The 25558-nt window shown below is 39.2% G+C and overlaps 1 protein-coding gene across 3 annotated transcripts in view; it reads left to right on the top strand.

The window, feature by feature from the left end:
- LOC102905526 (TNFAIP3-interacting protein 3) overlaps window positions 1-25558 on the top strand; it is an 89820-nt gene that overhangs the window by 61487 nt on the left and 2775 nt on the right. For all 3 annotated transcript variants that reach the window (XM_042273426.2, XM_076566883.1, XM_076566882.1), the window contains 2 exons: window positions 2484-2600; window positions 11526-11586. In XM_042273426.2, coding sequence (XP_042129360.1) covers window positions 2484-2600; window positions 11526-11586 — 178 coding nt within the window. The remainder of the gene's footprint in view (window positions 1-2483; window positions 2601-11525; window positions 11587-25558) is intronic.

A 25558-nucleotide genomic window follows, 5' to 3' on the forward strand; every position in this document is an offset into this window, starting at 1 on the left:
GTGTGTGAATGTGTGCATATGTTTCTGTGTGTGTATGTGTGTGTGTATATATATATGTGTGTGTGTGTGTGTGTATGTGTGTGTCTAAGTATATATGTGGGTATGTGGGTATTGTGGGTATGCATCTATGTGTAGGTATGTATGTATATATATGTGTATGTGTATATGTGTGATATGCGCATGTATGTAGTGTACATATGTATATGTGTATGTGGGCATATGTTTATGTATATATGTGTATATGTATATGTGTGAGTTGATTAATAAACTAATGTAATATTTTGGAAAATGAGAACAATAGTTCAGCACAAAAATGTAAACCCAATACTATTGTTTTCCCAGAGCTAAGCTAAGAGTAAATACAGGCATGTTGAAATATATGAATGAGTTGAGATCTATATCACCCAATTAGGGATTTCAAGACCAAAGTAACAGAAATGATCTTCTACAGCAAAAGAGAACAGCTGACAGGCTTCAAAATATGCTCAGTCCTGTAACGTTGGACTGCATGCCAGCTCATGCTCAGAGGTGCTAATAAAGACCCCGGGTGAGATGTGTGCTGGTATCATTGACAGAATGCTTACAAAGTAGATTCAGCATCAGGTCTGCTTGTAGCACAAGTCTATCTTTATATGCACCATGTGTAGGAACTGCCCTCAGATTCCAGAAGATGCCACTAGATCTCCTGAAGCCAGAGTTACAGGTGATTGGGAACAGCCTGATGTGAGTACTGGGAACTAGACCTCAGGACTCTTAAGAGTTTAGATGCTCGGATTTTGTGATGAATCCTTTTCTTTTTTATTATTGTAATGAATATGGAGATATTTCTAGTATCCCTCAGAGCACAACCTTGGGGCCAATCTTTAGCTACCTGCTAACCCATTCACTCAGCAGCGATACAAGGTTAAAAAATGAGAACAGGAACAGACAGTAACACGAGTAATTAAAATGACCTTTTCAAATGTATGCTTGTACTCACTCAGTTCCTTTGTTTGGAATAAAATACCCAAGGATTTCTGCCAATATCAAGTTCTTACAGAAATAAGATACTTGTTGGATACTTAACCAGAGTGAGAACTGAGACTAGTCAGCTGGTGCTATCCTGCCCAACATTGGCTTGTCTGCCACCTCACCATTTTGGGAATGGATGGATTGTTTAGTGTGTCAAAACTGATAGTGAAAATGACTTGACTAATCTACAACAAGTTCAAGGAAGTTGGAAAGCACCAACAAATGCTGATTCAACTCACATTTCATTCATGACTCATTTTAAAATTTCCTGAATAGCATTGAGGGGTAAACCAGGAAATTAAAAATATGGTATCTGCAGAAGTAGTCTAGTTGTAGGGACTTGGCATTTCATTAGCACATTTGATCATAGTCATTCATTCATGTCACCCTCTCTGGATTCTCTCTGTGATCGTTGACACAGCTTATATTATGCACAACTTTTCTGATTTTCCTTGAACTATGTAGCTTGTACATATTACAAAAGGACTAAGTGCCATTTCTGTTTCGCACTAGTAAGGCTCCCCAACACCATCATAAATAAACAAGTGAATTAAGATAAAAACCACCTTACTTCACGACTTGGTTCTTTCTCTAATTTTCTCCTGGAAGAAGAAACAAAGATCTTTCTCCTGCACAGTTCTGAAATTTACACTCCTATCAGGCTAGGTGGTATGTGTAGATTCCAAGACACATAAGTAGGAAATTCAAGTGTGTTCAAGACTACAAGCTGGCTTTCCCTTTCTGCCTTTATGACCATACTGTGTGGTAGTGGAGGGAGTGCACTGTCACTGAGATCATCCATCAGCCTCACTAAGTTTTGTAAGCTTTTCACAGAGGATGTGAATTCATAGACCTCTGAGAGGAACCTTTTCTATGTCTAGAGTCCTCATTTGACTGATGAGTAAGCTGTCAAATGGTGGTGCGGAGGAACTCATGGATGAGAGTGCCTATCACAATGTTGAAAATCATTTTTATTAAGCTCGTCATGAATTGTAAGTCTCCAAACAAGAGTGCATAATCCAAGTATGAACATAAAGCACTACAGGCTGGTGATAAATGATGAGAATTCACTAGCAATGAAAAGTTTCTCTTTGCCTCCTCATGCCATGGTGAAATCATAAAGTTATAGCACATATCATCACATATAGTCATGAGTAAATAAATGTTTTGGTAAAGCATAAATATGGCTGGCTAGGTCAGGGAATAGAGTGCTGGAAAATGACAGAACAGAAGAGAAAACAGCAGAGTCTGGAGGCAGTGGCTGTACAAATGATCAAGTGATAAGGATTTCCTTGGAGATATGGAGTGGTTATATAGCAGTGTTCTTGGATCCCCACTAGACCTGTGGATTCAGAATCTCTGGAGAGAGTGCCCAGGGAGGATATGTCTGCTTTCTTTGATACCCCAAAGGTTGAGTAACACTAAGGTCCTTGTAAACCTCCTATCAACAATGTGCTTCATTTTTAATATAGGCTCTTCAGGATGCCTTGACAATTGGGAGCTCTTCTCTTTCTGAGGGCTCAAGGAAATGTAAAGGCAGGTGCAGCCATGCAGAGATGAGGCCAAAGGTGGAAAGTCACAAGCAGCAGGTAAGAGGCTGAGGCAGAGGCGGGAAGTGGTATGATCATGGGGAGAGCATAGGCTCACTGCCTGTGTGCCTTTGGACATGTTTGCATGTCTTTCGATTAAAAAGGTAGTAAAGGTTTTCTGACTTAGAGTTATTCAGTTTTAAAACTTTATAGGAAATATGGAGATGGATTATTTCAGCTCCACTGTTCATAGAAGAATTCACAAAAGAGGGGATTGAATTTCACATGGTGAAGGGGCTTTACCCAGGATCACTTAGTCAACAGAGTGGCAACTGCATTACCCCGTGTGAAATTCTGTCCGCAATGAGTCTCGAGAGTCTCATGTAGATATGCTATATTTCTACAACACTATTATCTCAAACTCTGGACCTTTTCAGAGAATGGTAGCAGTAGGACTATTCCATTGTAGCTGTTGGTCTCTGGCTGGCTGAGTAGTAAGTGAAGTCCGTTAAATGGCCTTTATTTGTATGTGTGTGTGCAAACACATATGTCACATGGTTTCTGTGGAAATCAGAGGAGGACATTCAGGAGTTGGTTCTCTCCTTCCACTGTGTGGGTCTTGGGCATTAAACTCAGTTCTTCAGGCTTAGAGGCAGACCTTTTACCTACTGAGTCATCCTGCAGGTCCCAGCTAGTGTAGTCTGAAAAAGAATCCCTCTCTTTCTCTGATGTACTCACTGGCAACCAGACTAGCTAGATGACCGACAGTTCGCTGATAGATAGCAGCTTCGTCCTCCCACTGCCTCAGCCTCTCTCCAGCTCACCAAGTGAACTTCATTACTGCAGCATAGGAAATAGACTATCTGCAAATTAAACTGTAAGGTTTGATCTTCTTTCCCAGCAAGGAAAAGTATCTGGGTAAATAGTTTAGTTCAGGTTTGACGCAGACAATGGCGGGTATACATTGGTTCATAACAGCAAAGAGGAAACTGAAACCCATCTCCTCTGTATCGCTAATGTCTTTAATTTTCATTTTAACCATCATGGAGTGCCACATGAAATACATGTGGTGTATGGAATTCTGTGGCTTCACTTAGGAGTTATTGCCAGTTAGTTCTGTTTTAGAACTTGAAATAGTGTTCAGACATTAAAGTCCTTCATAGATATGGTTGACTTACTCCACCACAACAGTGCCTGAATTTGGCCAGTGGTCCACGATCGAAGATAGAACAAAATAATAAGTAAAGACAAGTTTTAAAAACTATCCATGTTGGCTTGGTCCTGTCTTAACTGGGTGTACAAGGATTTGCTGACTCCTCATGGGAGGCCTTGGAGGAGGAGATGGGGGTGCGCTGGGGGAGGGGAGCAGGAGGAGGGATGAGAGGGGGATCCATGGTTGGTATGTAAAATTAATAATTTTTTTTAATAAAAAAAAACTAGCCATGCTTCTTTACATCTGAGCTCCAAATGTGTGCTCAATAATAAAGATTTGTAGACTGGCTTTCCACACAACCAAAGATAAAATTATAATCATAGGAATCTCTATATACACCATTAGGGAACATTCATGAACAGAGATTAAGAAAGCTTTAGGTCGAAAAAAACACAGATAGTACCTTCTTTTAAAAAATAATTTAAATACCTAAGAGGGAAAATAAGTTCTCAGTCCCTGTTGGAAAGACTGAACTCTCAGGTGTAGGTTAGAACAAAGAACCTTTGGCAAACATATGTGTGTTCTTTTTTTAATTTCTTTTTTTTAAAACCTCAAGTCCTTTTGAATTCTAGTGATTAACACTTGGTATTTTAAGAGGTTATTACTGGGGGTGAAATCATCTCCATACATTCTTATAAGGAGATAGAAACTACTAGAAATTCCTTTTACCTTAAGTGTATTAAAGAATTACCCAAGACACTGGGTCCCAGACTATTTATGAAATAAGAATTCTTCTGATCTTTTTCTTATAATATTTGTCTTGGTAGAATTGAGAGTTTAACTGCCTACTATGCAAACACAGGCAAATTGTTTTGAAGCCTTTTTCTTAGAAGGGTTGTGCTGGAATGTGTCTGCCTTACAATGCATACATATTTATAAATGCCATGAACATGACCAGTGAAATCCCAGGTTTTCCTCAGTGGATTTCCAGAGTTAATGGAACTGGTGCACTTCCAAGGAAGCAGGTTTCATGAAGAGTATATTAAATGCAAGCAAGTCAAGTGCAATAGAATATATTAAAAGCAGACTAAGTAAACTACTGTGATGAGAAAATACTGACGTTAATTAAAGAAAATGTAGCTAACATCATGTTTTTATTAATTTTGAAGTTAACATACACTGTAAAGGATTTCATTATATTTTCATAAATATATTCATCTGCCCCTCCTTTGCCTGTCTCCCTTTTCCTGGTGTTCTTCCTCCTCAGATGCTTCATTGCTCTCAGATGCTTTCCTGCTCTCAGATGTTTCCCTGTTTCCCTGCTCTCAGATGCTTCCCTGCTCTCAGATGCTTCCCTCCTCTCAGATGCTTCCCTCTTCTCAGATGTTTCCCTGCTCTCAGATGCTTCCCTGCTCTCAGATGCTTCCCTGCTCTCAGATGCTTCCCTGCTCTCAGATGCTTCCCTGCTCTCAGATGCTTCTCTGCTCTCAGATGCTTCTCTGCTCTCAGAAGCTTCCCTGCTCTCAGATACTTCCCTGCTCTCAGATTTTTCCCTGCTCTCAGATGCTTCCCTGCTCTCAGATGCTTCCTTTCTCTTATGTCCCGTGCATTCATCCCATATGCTTTCTACCTCTGTCCTTTCTCCTTTAAGATTTCTCTCCATCCTTTCATGACTTCCTTTTAATTTTAATATCTTAAACACACACACACACACACACACACACACACACACACACACACACACACACCTTAAGTAATTTGATTTATACTTAAATAGCCAGAGCTTTTTCCTTGGAAGCTGTGTTATGCCTCCAGTGAAGAGGGAATTGGTGTGAGACCTGCTATGATGGCCATTTAGCTTCAAAACTTTTCAGTCTTGCAAGAATTAATCATTCTTTCCTTAATTCACAGTAGATTGTGAGTTAAATGTTGCTTTCTTGACTTTTTTTCCAGTACTGACATGAAATTCCCAATTTTACATGTGAATTATTTTGGCAGAACCATTTATAAGAATTTAGAAATTATTTTATGCAATAAAGAAAAAAATTAAGTTAAAAGGGATCAAAATATAATTAGATAATTTTGTGAAAATCATTTATTCATTCTAATAAGTAACATAACAATGGGTGAAAAGTTCTAATTGTTCTTAGTGAACAAATTACTCTCTCATTTATTTCTTACATAGGAAGCTTCTTTAATTCTTTTTGTTCAAGCACGAATTATTTTATTTCCTACCATATTTCATTCCTACTATATTAAATTCAGATTGGTGATAACTCAGTGTTGAGGTTTGGCAAGGTACTTTCTGTTACAGAGCTCTGGTCCAGTCAAGAATATATATCCATCTGTTTAACATTATGGAGAATGATCCACTATTAAATTTTATTCACATGACATCTATAATTTTTATTCATGTCAATAAAACAATTAGTTGTCTAAGAACAATATAGCATAATTGTGTTTGTAAGCAAAGAAACATCCTCAGATCAAATATCTTAATTCTATCAGAATTTTTTTCAAACTATGACAGCCTAACATTTTTAATGTCTCTTTCATTGTTGTAAAACAGTAATAGAATTTATTTAAAAAGAAGCGCAGGAGACAACTTGGTCTTGTTACATGTATTGACAGGGACATGTGACCATACTTTATAGGGATGTGGAGCATGGGGTGTAGGATGTCAATGATTTGAGTAACAAATCAAAAACATCTTCTTCTGGGTGTGTCAGATATGGAAAGATCCCAGGCTGTTGACTTTGAAAGATGAAGTTGGACCTTAAATAGTAAAAGGACATAAAGCAAAGCAGTGTGACTCTGAATGGCATACCTTATCTATCATATGGTGCAGAGAGGCCTGGTGAGGCTGCTGATGGTACAGAAGGTGCAAAGAGCAGTGGCGGTCCTGTGATAACACATACCATACTTCTCAACAGAGAGAGAGAGAGGATTTCAGTGTCAGGCTGACCAACTCCCATTTCATTTAGCAAGCAGTCGAAGTTTCTGGATTTATATCCAAATAGCTTTACCAAGACAGAATGATATGACCTGACAAATTTGTTTAACAACTTAAAGTTATATGACTTTCTAACTTGCACTTGGGAATTTCAAGATAGAGTCAACATATCACAAGCAGGGGCAGTCCCTTTCTGTTGGCATTACTGCTAGCGACACACCCACCCTTGGGCTTCTGAGTGAGCAGTTTATTCATAGCTGGGTCAAAACCTCCTGAGTAATATCTTTTTTCAGTAGATAAAATCTTGTCAGATGGAGAAAGAAAAACCAGAAAAGCAAGCAACTAAAATGGATGCCTTGGCCCATACATAAGGCCTCTTGTCTTTCATCCACAGGGTTTTCCCCACATTTCCCATGGTGCCAATGAAATCTTTTTCTAGTAATGCAGTAGATGGTCCAGAACCATCCACATTTTCACTAGTCCTAAAAATGTCAGTGAATAGATAGTACTTAGGAATTACAGAGATCATGGAACCCATGTGCTTCTCGGAGTATATCACAGGCACACAGGATGTGTCAGTATGTTCTACAGAGGTCGTGGAAACCATGTGCTTCTCAGAGTGTATCACAGGTACACAGGATGTGTCAGTATGTTCTACAGAGATCATGAAACCCGTATGCTTCTCAGAGTGTATCACAGGTACACAGGATGTGTCAGAATATGTTTTAGCAAATGCAGATTCCTTCACAAACCCACAAGCACCTGAGAAAGTCAATTCTTAGGTGATTCTCTCAGTCACTGGCACAGTGCAGACTGGAAAGCTGCATCAAGGACTTTGTCCCTAGAGAACAGAATGTCTTCCTGTCACTGAGGCATCCTGCTCTACTGATTTTCTAAAACAGACTTTATTTCTCTTCATTACTAATTTCCTTCCTGGAATCTCACTCCATCATCTCTGTCTATATAGTTTGCCTTTAGGAAGTCCCCTCTATGGAAAGAACTGACAAACAAAGCCATCTGCGTGTACTTCTCAAGTGTTTCCAATTTCCTTAATGAAAGTGCCGTCTTGGGTAAGACTTACTTCATGAGACACTTCTATCATACCTAAGTTTTTATTGACATTTATTGTTTTGACCAAGCATTATGCTAGATTAGGCTAGGCCTTCAAATGCAAACAAAGGCTGGTTGTATATAGCAAGTGTCAGTGTGACTTCTCAGTTTTACCTTCTTGCAGTAAACTGACACTATTGCTCTCCCCAGATGTGTCTCCCAGTCTGTAACTGTGGCCTAGTTTTCCATCTGCAGAACCAATGGGTACCAAAAAATCCCAGGGCCAGTACAGCATCCATGGGAGAAGGCAGTGAATAAGGATTCCTCTTCCAACATAGGAATATATAGGAATCTCTTTTGGTAGAAGTGATGTGCATCTCTGAAATTAGAGCATCTCTTTCACATAACCTCTGATTTGCAGTGTTCCCCTGGTCCATGTCCACTATAATTATCCTTGGAACACTGAATGCACAGGACATATAGATATAAATAGATTAAGTAAAAGATAACACATTGAGCTCTAATTTCTTAAACAAATGTATTTTATATGGGCCATTCTTAATTATCACACACGATACCATCCAAAATACATTTTTTTTTTACATATAAGATGAACAAAGTAAATATAGCCAAACCAAACAACTGTGATGTTCCCTTCAGTTATAAACTGGTATTGAAATACTATGAATATTTCTAGGTACATGCAAAAGAGTTTTGACCTTTTCCAGTTAAAACGATTGTCTCTTGGAAGATCCAAGACAGTAGCTCACTAAAATTCTTTGCAGGTGTGTTTGCCAGGACAGCTGAGTTATTATTTGTAAGTGGAATTGATTTGGACCATCAACCTAAGTCAGTACCAGAGTGTTCTTGCTGTCCTTCTGAGGAACAATATTCCCCACCCCTATGATCACTGTATTTGATTCTACTCTGCTTTGTCAGCATGGACAGAGTCTTCATCCATGTGGAATGGTCACACATTCTCTGCATCTTGGGATGACCAGACAACTCTCCCTGCCTAGAGGTTTTATGAACAATGTCTGTAACCATGCCCCATCTCTGATATTGAAGTAGGGTTTTCCTAGCAAAGCACTTAGAGAATTAATTTCTCCTGGTTGCCTGGAACCCTGGTAGTTTTGTATTGGAGTATAACTAAAATCTTTCTCTTGTGGGAGCAGATGATGTCTGTCTCTTTTTGGACCTGCTTTGGACCTTCCCTGATGTGGTCAGTTGCTAGTCGAATCTACTCCCTCTCTTTGTTACCCGCTCTCCTGCTCCTCAGTCTTCACCAGAAACACTTCTGGGCCTTTTCAACCTCAGCCATGATTATTTTAAAACTTTCCTTTCAAGGAGGTAGAAGTAAATTAAATTTGTGGGAAACATAAGGAAAAAGAGTTAGCCCTACAGTTCGGGAAATCAGATACTCTTGTGAAATACAAGGTACAAAAATAATTCAACTTTATGTAGGACTAGAAATGGTTGGCTGCTGCTGTCAAACCTTCATTAACAGGAAGAAGGAAGAAATTCATGTCCTATGGTGTAGTAAACTTATCCTGTCAATTAGAAGAGGCAAGGAATTCCAGATCATAAAATCATCACCAAAAAAGGCCAATATTTGATTAAGGCAATGTAAAGGCTTACATTTTAAATAGTATTCTGTTGGATGAAATCAGTGTAACAAATCCTCAAGGTGAGTTTTAAAAGATTAATTCACCTTTCTTTATATCTAAGCCTGAATTAAATCACATCTAACAATGTTGGTAAGATTACACTTTATTACCTTCTTTTGGCAGCTCTTCTAGAGTATAAAGCTAGGGAGTACACCACTTATCCTATGTGTTACTTGAGACATCTAAAAATAAATGAGAAGATAAAGAAACAGAGCTGATCTCATTTCCTCTTGTAGCTCTTTCATGGACCAAGGAAGCTAAGAGCCTAGGTGCCTGAGCGGTGAGGGAGGTTAGACTGCAGGGGAGGCAGCCTTTTTGGTAACTGAACTAAATAAACAAGGATGGTTGAGCTTTTCTGCTACTTTTTGTATTTGCTATTCACTACAAATTGCTGTTGTGGCAGCCTTGCAAATTCTCCAAATTGGCTAATTTTCCTTGCATTATATTTAGGAGAGAATTAAATAATTGTGCCCAAGCCTGCATTATCTGTGGGAGAATGGGAAAAAGGAAGCAGAGTGAGAGTGAGCAGAAAGCTAGACCAATTCTAGGGACTGGAAGAGCTGGTGATCCTTCATTTCAAGAATTAAATACAAAGACAGTGGCTTGCAATTTTCTTGGCAGTTTCAGACAATAAGTGTCTTGCTGCGATGACACAAAATGACCAATAGCAACTTAGAAGGAAAAGGTTTATTTGGTTTACTTATTCTGAATCACGGTCCATTGAGGAAAGCCAAGGTAGGAACTCAAACTGGTCAGGAACCTGGAAGCAGAAGCTGATTCAGAGGCCATGGGGAATTGCTCCTTCATGGCTTACTCCTGGTGGCTTGCTCAGCCTGCTTTCTTACAGAACCCAGGACTACCAGCCCAGGGTGGCACTGCCCACAATGTGTTAATTAAAATGCCCTACAGGCTTGCCTACAGCTAGATCTTATGCAAGCATTTTCTCAATGGAGGTTCCCTCCTCTTAGATGACTATAGCTTGTGTCAAGTTGATATAAAACTAGCCAACACAATAAGGTATCATTTATTCAATGCAGCTGGTTTATTCCCTGATAATCAACATTTAAGTCCAAACTTAGGAAAGTTTAAGTAAGAAAAAAGTCTAATCCATCTAGTGCAACTGCTGTGTAATGTAGAGACCACCTTCCGCAGAGCCTCAGCATGAGGGAAGCTTTGTCCTGCTTGGCCTCCTGAACTTCTCTTCACTGCCTTCCCAAGATACCTGTACCTTCTTTTGCAATCCATTAGAAAATATTAAATTTGTATTTTGTCCCTGGCTTTCTTATTTTCTATAAGTGAAGGTTTTAAAAATAGTATTTATTGACAGCAATCTGTTTTATTTAATTTGCAGGAGATAGTAAGTTTTTAAAAGTGTTTATAGTTCTTCAGAGATCCAAACACATCATTTCAAGACAGAGAGAGGGAGAGAGAAAGAAAACAGAGAGAGAGGAAAGGGATGTTTTGGATACTGTCTGTTGCTATCATAAAACATTGACTGAAATCAGCTTGGGGAAGAAAGGGTTTATTTGGCTTACACATTTGCATCACAGTTCATCATTGGAGGAAGTCATAGGAGGAGTACAAGGCAGGAACCTGGAGGCAGGAACTAAAGCTGAGACCATGAAGGAATGCTGCTTGCTCCTTCCAGCTTGCACAGCCTACATTCTTATACATCTGCCCAGGGGTGGCACTGTGCACAATAATTTAGGCCTTCCCACATCAGTTATCAGTGCCCCATAGATATGCTTACAGGTCACTCTGACAGAAACAATGCCTCAGTTGAGTTTCCCTCTTACCCTGTGATTCTACTTTATGTCAAGTTGACAAAACTTAACCAAGACAGGAAAGAGAGAGGTTGGAGGAGGGAAGAAAGAAAAGAGAAGAGAAGAAAGCAAGAGAGGGGAAGAGGGAAAGAAGGGAGGGGGAGGAGGAAAGGGACAGAAAATGTACATCTTCCAAGTCACTTGAACTCAAGCCAGCCATGTGCAGAAGAGCTGAGGTAAAGGGGTGAGATGAGGAAGATCGGCAAAGGTGTATCAAAATGACTCTTTTTGTATGTTGACTGCATCATGAAATGCACAGAGTATAATTATATCTTAATGTGTCACAATGAGTTTTTTGAAGTCTGTATTTCTGTAAGAGTGCTTTATATTTCCCCACAGCCAGAGTATCAGTGGAATGTCCTTAACCAGCTTCCTCCACATGTACAGCACAAGGCACATGGTAAGACCACAGCTTTAATGGCCATTCCTTCATGTTTACATACAAATGGGATCTTTAGGGGAATGCCTACTCCGTATCCAGCTGTACTAGGGAAGGACTTCCTGTGAAGTTCTGTCACACACATAACTCTAATTTGGTGGTCTGGAGTGAACTCCTTCAGACAATGTTAAAATGCCAAAAGAAATGCATGTCTCAATTCTCTCTTCTGCTCCTATTACAGACTCAGAGTCAGAGACTTAGAAATGAAAACTTTAAGTAAAGCCATATATAGTAACATCAACAACACCCTGATTGTACCCCCAAGGACAGAAGCAAACCCACACAGCCCAGGAGGATTCCAGACAGACTGTTCATTTTGTTGGCCTCATGTAGACCAATAGCTTCAAACCCACTCTGTAGCTAAGGATGAGCTTGAACTCCTGATCCTGCTATGGTGTCCTAAGAGCCAGGATTACAGGTGTGCATCACCAAGCCCAGTGAACAGTGGGTTTCCAGGAGTGGGTAGTATGAACTGAGTTATGGTTAGAGTCCCTCTTTCATTCTCATACACTTAAAGCCTTCTATGACACACACTGACTCCACCTTGTTCATTTTGAGATGCGATTTTTTTCTAGAAACCTCAAGATAAGCTCTGTAGCTTCAACTTGTACTTGAAATGTTATCACATTTGTTAATTCAAAGCTGAGACGATTTTAGTTTTTAACATGTTCCACCCCTCAAGCTCTGCTATCTGCAGTGCACATAGCTCCTCTCTTGGCCCAGCATCAATCCATGTCCACAGGTCTCTGTGGCAAGTATCCCACGTTCCTGGCATCTCCAGTATCGTAGAGTCTCTATGGCCACCTTTGCTCTACCTTCACAGCTTCACACAATGGTCTTTGAAGACCTCCTTGCAGGGACTTGGATCTTGCTACACATTGCCTGGCTTCAGCTGCTGTCTGAAACCATGGAATGGAACAGGACTCCATGACGCTTTGTCTTTCATGAACCTTGTCTTTCATGCCACTAACCCAACACCACATGGATGACATTGCCAAGCTCTGCTGCCATCATTAGATATAACCTGGGATGCTTGGAGCACAGTTGCATCAGCTTCTGTGCTCTGAGCCTGGGAAAGCTCTCTCCTGAGCTTCCACCTCTGAGGAACAGGAAACTCTCTCAGGTGCTTTCTTAGTCCAGGCTTTCTCTTTTTGTGTAAATTTGAATTTTTATGAATTGGAGCCTTTAACAAGTGGGTCTTATCTTGAAGTCACATTTTACATTGTTCCAGTGCCGAGTGCCATCTTTCTTCTCAGTGGAGCTGCTCTACTGAACGAGTGTAGGTGCTTTATTGTCTGCACTCTGTGTGAAACTGTAAGCTCACTCACATTCCTTCCTCAACCAAAGAAATCAGTCCATTGTCTATAAATACAAGTTCTCAGGACACAGCTAGAATGTAGTCATAGTCATGTTCTTTGTCAAAACATCACATGAATGCCTCCTAATCCTTTTCTTTTCTCTCTCTTTTTTTTTCCAAGACAGGGTTTCTCTGTATAGCTTCTGTGCCTTTCCTAGAACTCACTCTGTAGCCCAGGCTGGCCTCGAACTCACAGAGATCCACCTGCCTATGCCTCTCGCGTGCTGGGATTAAAGGCATGCGCCACCACCGCCTGGCTAGTCCTTTTCTAATAGAGCCCTCATTCTCCATTGAGATCTCATTGTCTTCATTTTTCTTAGCATTTTTGTTTCCCAAGATCCCAGCAAAATGGCCACCAAGCTCTCCTCCAGGATTCTAGGGCTTTTGTAGTCCAGAGCACCAAACTATTGTCTGTTTCAGTGATAACGCAGTTCCAGAGACCCAAGAACTGCATTCTTACGTTTACACAGGAATCCCCCGACTTCTCTTGTAGGTACTAATTTTTGTCTAATTTCTCTTCTGTTGTGATAAATGCTCTGACAAAAGCAATGAAAAAGGAAGGGTTTATTTGAGCTCACAGTTTGAAGTTAAACTGTGTAGTTATGGAGAAGTCACAGTGGCTGCAGTATGGGATAACTTCTCATGTTGCATCCAGTCAATAAGCAGAGATAGAAATGACAGGCATGTGCCCCCTCAGGTCCCTCTTCCACTTTAGTACAGGATCCCATCTAGGGAATGGTGTCTCTCACAGTGGGCAGTTCTTTCTGTCTCAATTAATGTAATCAAAGCAATCTCCACAGGCGTACCTGGAGGCTTTTCTCCCAGGTGACTCAAGACTTTGTCAGTTTGACAATGCTGATCACCATACAGCAGCCCGAGAGTAGTAAAGGCCATAGGTAACATTAGTATGACAAAGAAACATAAAAAGTGGGAATTCTATGATAAAGTATCCAGATATTTTTCAGACAACTAACTCGACTTTCATTTTGCTTTGCTTTCTACTACAGATAGATTATAATACAACCAGCAAGGTTTTGGGCTCCTTCCATAATGGAGAAATTTATTTGAAGGACATATTGTTAACCAGGACCATTGCATAAGGTCTGCAGTTTTGAAATCCAGTGAATTGCTACATGATACAATTTTCCACTTTCTATTGGTCTTCAATGAAAATAAGCTATTATTTCCATGTGCTACAGTTTTAGTCACTAGAAAATACAATACAATACAATTCTCTATAGAGAATTCACTAATTAGTCACTTATAAATCACTACTGCAGTCCTCTTAAACCAATGTTATGGAAAATAATAGTCACATAAAGTGTGAATTAGTTAATTATATTCATAACTTAAATAAAATAAATTAAATTAAATTTATCATCAGTCAAATAAGATCTATTGACATATCTGCCTAAGAAAATGTAGTGAGCTTTGTGATGTATAAACTTGTAACATAACAACAGTAGCTACAAGAATAACATTATAATCAAGAGAAATACTTGCAATATACCAACTCCAGTAGTTTTATAACTGTTTATTTTAATCTTCTGAGCAATACTATAACATAAATTTGTTTTATGACATATGTAAGGAAATGAGCTGCAGAGAATTTTAGTAACATTTAAATTTCACAGGGCAATTTAGCACAATTTAGCACTAAAAATTTAGATTCTTTTATACACAGGATTGCAAACCTTGGGATTTCAATTTCAATCAACAGTGTCTTTGAAAGCCTACTCCCATCTCTATATTAGATATGTGAAAAATGAGAATGTGGGCTCTTATTTGGATAATGTTTAATTCTCAAGAATTTCATCTTCCTATGACTCACAGCATGCATTATAGCTTTCTCTAAAATTTTTCATTATAATTAAAAAGTAATAAACTCATTCTATAAACAACACAATTGCTCCAAAGGAGGGGATAAAACCACTATGTAACACAAATAGAAGGTACTGTATTTTCTTCATCTGATATTTAGACTATCACAGGTAAAAGACATAGTACTGTATATAATTACTAATGAACGTATCATTACCTAACCAGTGCATGAAAGGCCTGGCAGAACCTCGCAGGGTAGCTGCTGTTGAAGCCTGTCATTCTCTGTCCCCACACAGCCCTGTCACTGACTTTGGCTGGATACAGCAGGAGGATGAGTATCTGTGGGTTACTAAATAAGTTCCTTACTTGGAATTAACTGCTTGTGTTCCTGCTGCCCCCTGTCTACTCTGTAATTGTTTCAGAACTCACGTTAGGCTGTATTCAGGAAGTCTCTGAATTCGTCCTCATCACAATGATTCCTATGTGGTCATTAGCTTTACCAGTGCATCTTGCTGTGCTTTGGTTTATCTGACTGAGAGTCCCTTTAGGTCTGTAGTTTTAACACAGTTGTTTAGAATTTTCACATAACATAGCCGGGCAGTGGTGGCGCATGCCTTTAATCCCAGCACTTGGGAGGCAGAGCCAGGCGGATCTCTGTGAGTTCGAGGCCAGCCTGGGCTACCAAGTGAGTCCCAGGAAAGGCACAAAGCTACACAGAGAAACCCTGTCTCGAAAAACAAACAAACAAACAAACAAACAAACAAACAAACAAAACTCAAGCATAAAATAACCTAAAAATATTGCCGGGCGGTGGTGGCGCACGCCTTTAATCCCAGCACTCGGGAGGCAGAGGCAGGCGAATCTCTGTGAGTTCGAGGCCAGCCTGGGCTACCAAGTGAGTTCCAGGAAAGGCGCAAAGCTACACAGAGAAACCCTGTCTCGAAAAAAACCAAAAAAAAAAAAAAAAGAATTTTCACATAACAGCTTAATGGTAATGACTACTAAGAAAGCATAGGTTTAAATTTTTGATTATACATTGTCTTAGCTTTGCTCCTATTGCTGTGATAAAAGACCCTGACAAAAGCAACATAAAGGAAAAAGGAGTTATTTGGCTCACAGTTCTGCTTACAGTTCCCAGAACAATGGATTAATCTCTCTCTTTCATTCTCTCCAGGACCCAGCCTATGAAATGGTACTGTTCACATTCAGAGTGGCTCTTCTCACCTCAGTTAACCTAAATATGAAAATCTCTCACTGGCATGCCTACAGCCCAGCCTAATCTAGACAGTTCATTCTAGATTGTGTTAAATGACAATTAAAACTGGTCATCACATGCATCTGATTGTTTACTGATAGTAGTCCTTGTTTTAGTATCTGACTAACAAATTTATCTACTATTCAAGAACATAGCATGTTTAGATTGGAAATACTAGGAATAAAGTGAAGGAAGGGAAATTGAGTAAAAAAATTTTGATATTAGATTCTCTTTCTGATAATATGTAAACAAAAGTTACTTCTTAGAATTCATGTATATATTTTTTTAAAGTAGTTTACTTCTGTGGTCAGGAATGGCTCCTAGAAGTGTGACTATTTTTTATTTTTTATTTCTTTTTCTTAACTAATGTGTAGCTATATGTGAGGTACAGAGTGGTATTTCAGCACACATGTGGTTCACACTGATCAATCAGAATGGTTAGCACTCTGTCTACTCACCATTTCTCAGGATCTAGAATCCTTGAGATCTTCTAACTCCTCATAAGATATAAGAGGTTGCTGTGTGCTCTAGTCACCCACAGTTCTGTGTTTTGATATTCACTATCCACCTTCCTGTATTCTCCCCAATGCTAGCCATCCTTCTTAGCATCTAGTGATTACTAACATCCTCTCTTCTGTTTTGAGATAAAAGACTTTAGCTTTCATATGTAAAAGAGAACATCTGACATTTGTCTTTTTGTGTCTGGCTCATTTCACTTACCATAACCTTCAGTTCTATCCATTTGGATGTAGATGACAGGGTTTTGTTTTGTTATGATTGAATAATATTTTATCATGTACATAACCCACATTTCTTTATCCATTTGCCCATTAATAGATGCATAGTGTCTTAGTTAGGTTTTTATTGCTGTGAATAGATATCATGACCATGGCAACTCTTATAAAAAAAACATTAATTGGGGTGGCTTGCTTACAGTTTCAGAGGTTCAGTCCATTATCATCATGTCAGGGAGCATGCAGGCAGATGTGGTGCTGTAGGAATAGCTGAGAGTCCTCAGTCTTGTAGGCAACAGGAAGTTGACTGACACATTGGGCAGTATCTGAGCATAACAAACCTCAAAGTCCACCCCTACAGTGACACACTTCATCCCAAAAGGCCATACCTAGTCCAACAAAGCTGCACTGCCTAGTAGTGCCACTCCTATGAGAGTATGGGGGTCAATTACATTCAAATTACCAGATTCTACTCCTTGGCCCTCCTATAAAGTTATAACAGTATCATCATGCCAAATGAATTCAGTCCAACTTCAAAAGTCCCCATAGTCTAAAACAGTCCCAAACTTGTTTCAAAGTCTGTTCTGAGACTCATGCAATCTCTTAACTGTAATCCCCGTTAAAATTAAAATAAAAAAAGCAGATCACATATTTCCAACATAAAATGGCACAGAATAGACATTACCTTTACAAAACATAGGAAAGGGATTATAGCAAGGAAATATTGGACCAAAGCAAGACTGAAAATCAGCTGGGGAAACTCCAAACCCTGCATCTCCAATTCCTTTCAGCTTCGTTGACTGCAACCCCTTGGGCTGGTTTCACTCCCTGTTAGCAGCATTTCCTGACAGATATCCCAAGACTCTGGCATCTCTAATATCTTGGGGTCTCCAAGGCAATCCAGTCTTCAACTTCACAGCTTCACACAATGGCCTCACTGAGCCTCCATTCAGGGATATCCCTGTTACATGTCTGGCCTCAGTGGTTTTATTCCATATTCCCCTTTTTTTCCATCCTTAACTCTAAAGCCAGAGCCATGTGGCTGATGGTGCCAAGTTCTGATGCTTACTGGGGGCTGGATCATGGCCCCCTTGTTCAATTATATCTTCACTGGCTTTCTTTTACCCTTTACTGCCTAGGCTTAACTGTCCTTTAACTTGCTCTGTAGACCAGGCTTGCCTCAGACATCTGCCAGCTTCTCTTTTCCCAGTGCAGGGTTAAAGGTGTGCCCCACCAAACCTGGCTCTAAGCTTTTCTTTAGTTCCTTTTCAAATTTAGTAGGATCTTGCCCTGGGTCACCACTCTCTTTATTCCATTTATTGATCTGTTTATCCCCTTGAACACGACTTAACTCCATTCCACTTCCTAGTACTCTTTTTCTCCTCAAAATTTACATTTTGTAATTTACCCTGCTCAGCTTGCTCCTTTTCGTTATAAATCTTCATTAGAGTTAACACTAATAACCACACAACTATACTAGGTTGTTTTGAGATTTCTTCTGCCAACAGAGTTAATCTAAAACTCTTCACTTAAACCACAGGCAGACTCTTCAGACAAGGGCAAATGGCAGCCACTTTCTTCACCAAAATATCACAAGAACAATCTCTAGGCAATATACTAAAATTCTCTGAAAACTCTTGAGGTAACCCCCGACAGTTCATCAAATCATACTCAGCACCACTGTCTTCCATACTCCTACTAATATGGCCCACTATGCAATGCTTAAAGCAGTGAACTGCTTCCCTAACCCAAACTCCCAAAGTTCATATTACTCCAAACAAAATCACGGTCAGACCTATCATAGGAATACCCCAGTCCCTAGTACCAACTTCTGTCTTAGTTAGATTTTCATTGCTGTGAAGAGATATCATAACCATGGTAACTCTTATAAGGAAAACATTTAATTGAGGGGCCTTGCATATAGTTTCAGAGGTTCAGTCCATTATCATCATGGCAGGGAACATGGCAGCATACAGGCAGATGTGCTGCAGGAGTAGCTAAAAGTCCTACATCTTGCATGCAACAGGAAGTTGACTGGCTGGTATCTTATCCTGAGCATAAGAAACCTTAAAGCTCACTCTCACAGTGACACACTTCCTCTAACAAGGCCACACCCACTCCAACAAAGCCACACCTCCCAATAGTACCATTCTCTATACAATTGTGGGGACCAAGTACATTTAAACTACCACACATAGCTTGAATCCATGGTTTTGCTACTGAGGTGTCTTTTTAATACACTCTTTTCTTCCCTAGGTATATTTCTACATGTCTGAACATTTTACCTTGTGTTAGATCTACAAAAAATGTGGATATTTTGTGTGCCATCAATTGGCATGTGTAACTTAAAGATCAGAAAATACTGTTGCTCTTAGTTTCCTGTTTCTTTTTTTTAATTTCTGATTAATGGAAGTAATAAAAGTAATAATTTTTATCACAGTATCTTCCATTGTAATTATTCCTGTTATGAGAACTAAAGCTAAATGATAGGGTTTTTTAATACCTTCAATATTTATATAGAAATAACATCATACATCTTATTTTGTTCATTTTTATAAACAAGGCTACATTTAAAATTCTATTTTTAAAGTTAGCATAAAAGATAATGGGTTTCACTGTGGCATTTTTAAACATAGGTTTCATTGTCTTTTGTTCTTATTTGTTCCCCTCCCTCATCCTGACCTGTCTTCTGGTCCTCTCTTCTGCTTGCTTATCACATGTATCTATTGGCCTCTCTTCCCCATCCCATTAGGATTTCCTCCTTCCCTTCTGATGACTACAGATTTACTGGAAATGCCTTTGTTATATTGAAGTATATTCTTTCTATTGTTACTGTCTTTGGGACTTTTATCATAGAAGGGACATTAACTTTGGTTAAATGTATTTTTTTAGGTGACATGAGAATATTGTGTGATCTGTCTTGAAGTTTCTTTACCCTAATTGACTTGTGTGTATGGAACCAGCCCTGCGTCTCTGGGATGAAGCCTGTTTGCTCATGGTGTATGATCTTCTTAACGTTATTGAATTCACAACAATGTATTAAGGATTTGTGCATCAATGTTCATGAAGGAAGTATGAGCACAATTTATGCTTCTCTTTTGTCCTTATTCTGTTTGGATATTGGGGTAATATGGGCTTCACCAAATGACTTTGATAGTGTTCCTTCCCTTCTTGTTTGTCTATCAGTGTGGGGAATACTAGTGCTAGTTCTTTCTTAAATGTTTTGTAGAATTTGCCATCAATCCATCTAGTCCTGTATTTTTCTTTATAAGTAGATCTTTTATTCCTTCTTCAAACCTGTCATTTGTCTGGATCTTCTTAAGTTTTTAAAATATGTTCTTGAAATCACTTTGGTATCTCATATGTGTCAAGGAATTTATCCATTTTTTTTCTAGAGTCCTCTGCTTTTTAATTTTTTTTTTTTTGTGTGTGTAATGTTTTTTTCTATGTTTTTTCCTAATGATCCCCTGGATTTCACTGGCATCTGTTGTCATATCCCCCCTTTGAAGTATGATTTTATTGATTTAGATCTTCTCTCTGTTTCTTTTGTTTAGTTTGTGTAGGGTTTTGTCTTGCTTCCCTTCTGTAGCTTGATATATTAATTTTCATTCTTTGCTTCTCAGTCTGTGGTGTTCTTACCAGAAAGCTGTGTCTCTTGGAGACAACAGATGATTGGATCTAGTTTTCTCTTCCAGTCATCCAGACTGGGTCTCTTGATTGGTGAGGTGAGACTATTTGCATTTAAGATTTCATTCAGAGATATTTGCCAATTTCTTCAATTTTGTGGTTGTTTCTGCCTGGCTGGATTACTGTTTGATCTGTTCCTTCTGTCTGTCTGTATCAAGGGTTGGTTCGCTGTGTGGGATGTGATGAATTTCCTGTTAGTTCTCCTTTGTTTAGTTACTCCTGTCATGACATTTATTCTTTCATATGCTGTCATTGTTGAGGAGACTTGTGTTTGTGCTTCCAAGGCTTCCTGAGGGTTTAATCACCCTGATGGAAAGACGCAGCTGTGAATGTCAAGCAGACTGCTGGGCTTCAGAATTTCCAGGTTCTATAGCAGTAATCAGAAATAGATGTCTCCAGGGGTTGCCTGACCTCAGTCTCAGGACTGTCAGACTGCAGGGTTATTGACATTCATGAGATCTGCTCCTGGCAGCCCACAGCAGAGCTGGGTACTCTAGCCTTGGCATCATCTGTCCTCTAGCGTTTCACAGCTGCTTTCAGAGGCTGTCCATTGCCCTGTGGCAAATTAAATTCAGGTTTCTGGGGTCTTGTGATTTTTTCCCCCTGTGTTAATGTCACCAGGGCAGCTGTTTTAAACAATAGGTCCTTGCTGTAGATGGCACATGACCCCTGTCCTCCAAGCCATACTGAGTGACAAAATGAGATTCCTACACATTGCAGAGACCTCTGTCTCACCAGAACCCACAACTGGCTTTGAGGCTGTTGAGGCCCATGGCTTGCCCTGAGAACAGGACTGCCACTGTCTTTCCGAAGAGCTCTCCTGGCTGACCTTTTGGAGGAGACTTCTGCCTCCCTGCTTGGGGGAGCCACATAGTTGGAGCTGTGGTTGGCTTGGCTTCTTCTCTGGATAATACTTTCATTTTCTTTCTACTTTAAAAATATTCTATCACTACCTTTGTGAACTTCCAACTCTCTGTTTTTGAAGAGAGTCTTTTTTTCTTTCTTCTCATTCTGATTCCTTCCCTTCACCGGGTCACATAGAGATGCCTGTAAGGCTACCATCTTACCTGGAAATGCTTCACACACATTGTAAAAGGTAAACAAGTGATGGATGGTGAAATTTCAATACAAGCAGAATTTTTTAAATAATCAATGTCAGGTTCAAGAGTAAAGAGAGAGTTGCACACTGTACGTAAATTATAAATTACATTTAGAAATTGTTACAGTCCATTCTTTACCTCGATAGGGAACATCGCTGGGAAGAGCGGATTTAAAATGCTCTTTTTAAGCCAGTTCTCTGCCTCAGCATGAGCCTAGCTCCTTGCCCACAGGTACCCTTTTCCCTTCTCTCTAGGCTACTGTGGGCTTCAAGACAGCACAGCTGGCACATTCTGATTCCTCCCTACCTCCTTTACCACTCCACAGACAGTGTCTCCTGCAGTACCCCTAGTTCTGCAGAGACTGAGGGTATCCTGAAGAAGATTTAGGGGCATTTGAACAGGGTCTTTGGGGTCCACATTTGTGAACCAGGAACTTTTGTTTGGGTGGAAAAAATGCTCTCACAGTGAGGAAGGCTAATTGTATCTGGAGCAGGGATGGAGCTGAATACCACCTGGCATAACCCTCCAGTCAACTAACTTCCAGCCTTGAGCTCATCCATTGTCTGTGGTTAGTTTGAATGCTTTGGAGACACATTGAAGTCAATGAACATTCCCAAAGCATTGGAGAATTGCCTGCTTCCTCTCTGAACATCACAAAACAACGAGCTTTTTCATGTGTTGAAATCCACAGATGTTAATGAGCGACAGCTTCCGTTTACAAAGGTGATTTTACAAAGCAGATTTCCATCTCCTTTCATGTGCTTTGGGGGTGGGATGGGGAATTGCTTTCATATTTCCAGAATGACTCTGGCATAACAGAGTTAGTCCATCTTGAAAACATGCTGCTTGTTTGTTTTCTTCAAATGTCAGAGAGCTCTGGCTGGCTGCATAGCATGCCTGGCCCTGGAGTGCACTGTCAACTTCTCTTGTGGTGCGGAGTGGGAGTTTGCTTAATGACTTAGAAGGTTATGAAATAAGGACTTGTGACAATGTGCTAGAAGTAGAAAAGACCAGTGCCTAAACATCATAGTTGACCATTTCTACCACTCTGAACACCGGCTAGACTTGTTTTGTAGGAATGGAAATACACAGACCAAAAACTAGTTGGTTTCAGAGAGCAGAAACATTCTTCCTAGTGGTTTCAAATCAGGGTGTTGACAAGGTCATGATCCCTCAAAAAAACTCTGTAAGGGAGGTTCCTGCCTTGCCTCTTTCAACTTCTGGTAGTTCCAGGTATTCTGAACATGAATTGCTTTGCTCATCATTGTAACGAAATATCTAACAAAAAGCAACACAAGAGAGGAAGGGTTTATTTGGGCTTAGAGTTTGAGCCACCCCAGCAGGGAACACGTGGTCTCAGGAGCAAGAGCAGCTGGTTTTACTGAGCCAGCAGTGAGCAAGCGGGATAAGATGAATGCTGGTGTTCCACTCACTCTCTGTTTTATTCGGTGCAGAACCCAAGTCCATGGATGGCCCTTGCCCACATTCAGTTATATCTTTCCAGCTCAATTATACCTTTCTAGAAACACCCTCACAGACATGTCCAAGGGATTGCCTCTCAGGTGAAGAAAAGTAAACATTATAAACAGCCATCACGGGTCAGCTCAGCTCCTATTTGTACCTTCCTTTTACATGACCATCTTCCTCTGTGTTCATACCCAAAACTCCCTTTTACCTGAAATACATTGGTTCTGCTGAGTGGCAGGTAACCCTGAGGAGAGCTACCTTATCACCGCCCAGTCCCATATGCAAAGACGTATTTCCAAACTTTGGGAATTAAACGTCTCTTCTCCAGGGTACAATTCAATCCATAATACTGACCACATGGCAAACATTATTTTAGGTGCTTTGTGTATACATATAATACTTCATCAAAGCTTTATAGCAAGCCTGTTAAGTAGCATGAATCCTAATTGGTCTTAATGAAAACCAAAGCCAGATATCAGGGTAAATGCTGAAAGATCAGAGAAGCAGAGCAGCCAGACGCTTGAGTTCTTACCTCTACCAAATCCTCAGCCAGAAAGAGCTCTCAGCTCCTGTCTCCTCCCACCTTATATTTTTCTCTCCACCCAGCCATATCACCTCCCTAGTGCTGAGATTAAGGCATGAGATCCTAAATGCTGGGATCAAAGGTGTGTGCCACCACTGCCTGGCTCTGTTTCTATTTTAGACTGGATCAATCTTGTGTAGCCCAGGGTGGCCTTGAACTCACAGAGATCCATCTGCTTCTGCCTTTGCCTCTGCCTCTGCCTCCTGAGTGCTGGGATTAAAGGTATGTGCTACCATTGCCTGGTCTCTATGGCTAACTAGTGGCTGGCTTTGCCCTCTGACCTTCAGATAAGCTTTATTTGTTAGAGCATACACAAAATATCACCACAACTGTCCATGTTTTATAAATGTGGAGATTTGAAGCACAGAAAGATAACATAACTTGTTAACATGCATACAGCTTGTTATTGTCTAGGGCATAGGAAAGTCTAGGTAGCCTGACAGCAAATCCCACATTAGGACTACCAAGAAATATGGACTATCCTGAACTAATAGTAGGTAAAATAAAATAAAGTCAAACATGCATGATTTTTAATTCTAATAAATTATAATAATCTTATTTTGAAAACCAGCATCTTTAATTTTAAGTTTCTATGTTTTTATAGCAGTTTTTATATTGTATCATTATAGATAATGCTTATGGTAGTAAAAACACTGGCTACTTGACTATTTCACTGTTCCTGTCAGGATGCAAAAACAAAGTGACTATATAAATAGCAAAGCTTACTCTGAGATACAAGAAACAGGATGTTTACAATTATACTTAGGATAGTATCCAGTACAGATAGGTTATTGAGAATAGTTTTCCTTGTAAAATACATTTTCCCTTATTCTACTAGTAATTAAAATAGAAAATCTCTCAAAAGTTCTGCTTATCACTAAATGCAATGATTTTGCTAAAGAACTATTAAAGTATATATAAACATAAAAGCGATAAATATATTCCCATTGAAACATTAATTCACAAACAATGTTGAATACTTTAATTAACAACTACATATATGCACCCAGCAGATGAATAAAGTTAGATAGTGATATATATTATAAATAGATGATAACTAGGTTATAGGTGAATAGATAATGGATAGGTAGATAATAGATGATAGATGGATAGAGAATGGGTTGCTAGATACTGTATGATAAATAGAAGATATATACACAGCTGAATGATAGATGATAGAGAATATATAGAAGGTAGGTTCATGTTGGATGGATAGACAGATTATAAACTGATAGAAGGTAGATGGGCAGATAGATGATACATACAGATAGATGAAAGATAGATGTTAGAAAGATAGATAATAGATCAATGATAGGAGGTGATAGGTGATATATAGACAGTATATAGAAAGATGATAGATATTAGAATAATATGTAGATAAAGAGGGATATGTGACAGATATATTGATGGATAGAGATATAGGGTTAGCTAGGTGATAGGTAATAGATGATAGATGTATTGGTAATAGCTGTGATGAAAGGTGATTGGTAGATGATTGATAATAGATGAACAATAAATAGATGATAAATAATAGATATATAGATGATAGATAGCTATGATGATAGATAATAGAGAGTAATAAATGATAGTTGGTAATAGACGGATAGATAATAGATAATATATGAATAATTAATAAATATAGACAGATAATATATAATAGACAATATATAGACAGTAAATAGATGACAATATAGACAGATGATATATAATAGATGAACATATAGATAGATGACAGATAGAAGACAGATGGATAAATGGGTATGTTATATAATTTGTTACTTAAATTAGTAAATTGCTTATGTTCTCTTAAACAGAAACTAAAGGCTTTTAGGAAGGAGAACAAGCTGTATATTATTGCATCTCAAATGGGAAGCAGGTTTGGGAAAACTGGCCTAGGTTTTAGGAAAACTCTACCTTCCCTTCAGAAAA

This window comes from Peromyscus maniculatus, chromosome 3, assembly GCF_049852395.1.
Source record: "Peromyscus maniculatus bairdii isolate BWxNUB_F1_BW_parent chromosome 3, HU_Pman_BW_mat_3.1, whole genome shotgun sequence".
Taxonomy (NCBI): Eukaryota; Metazoa; Chordata; class Mammalia; order Rodentia; family Cricetidae; genus Peromyscus; species Peromyscus maniculatus.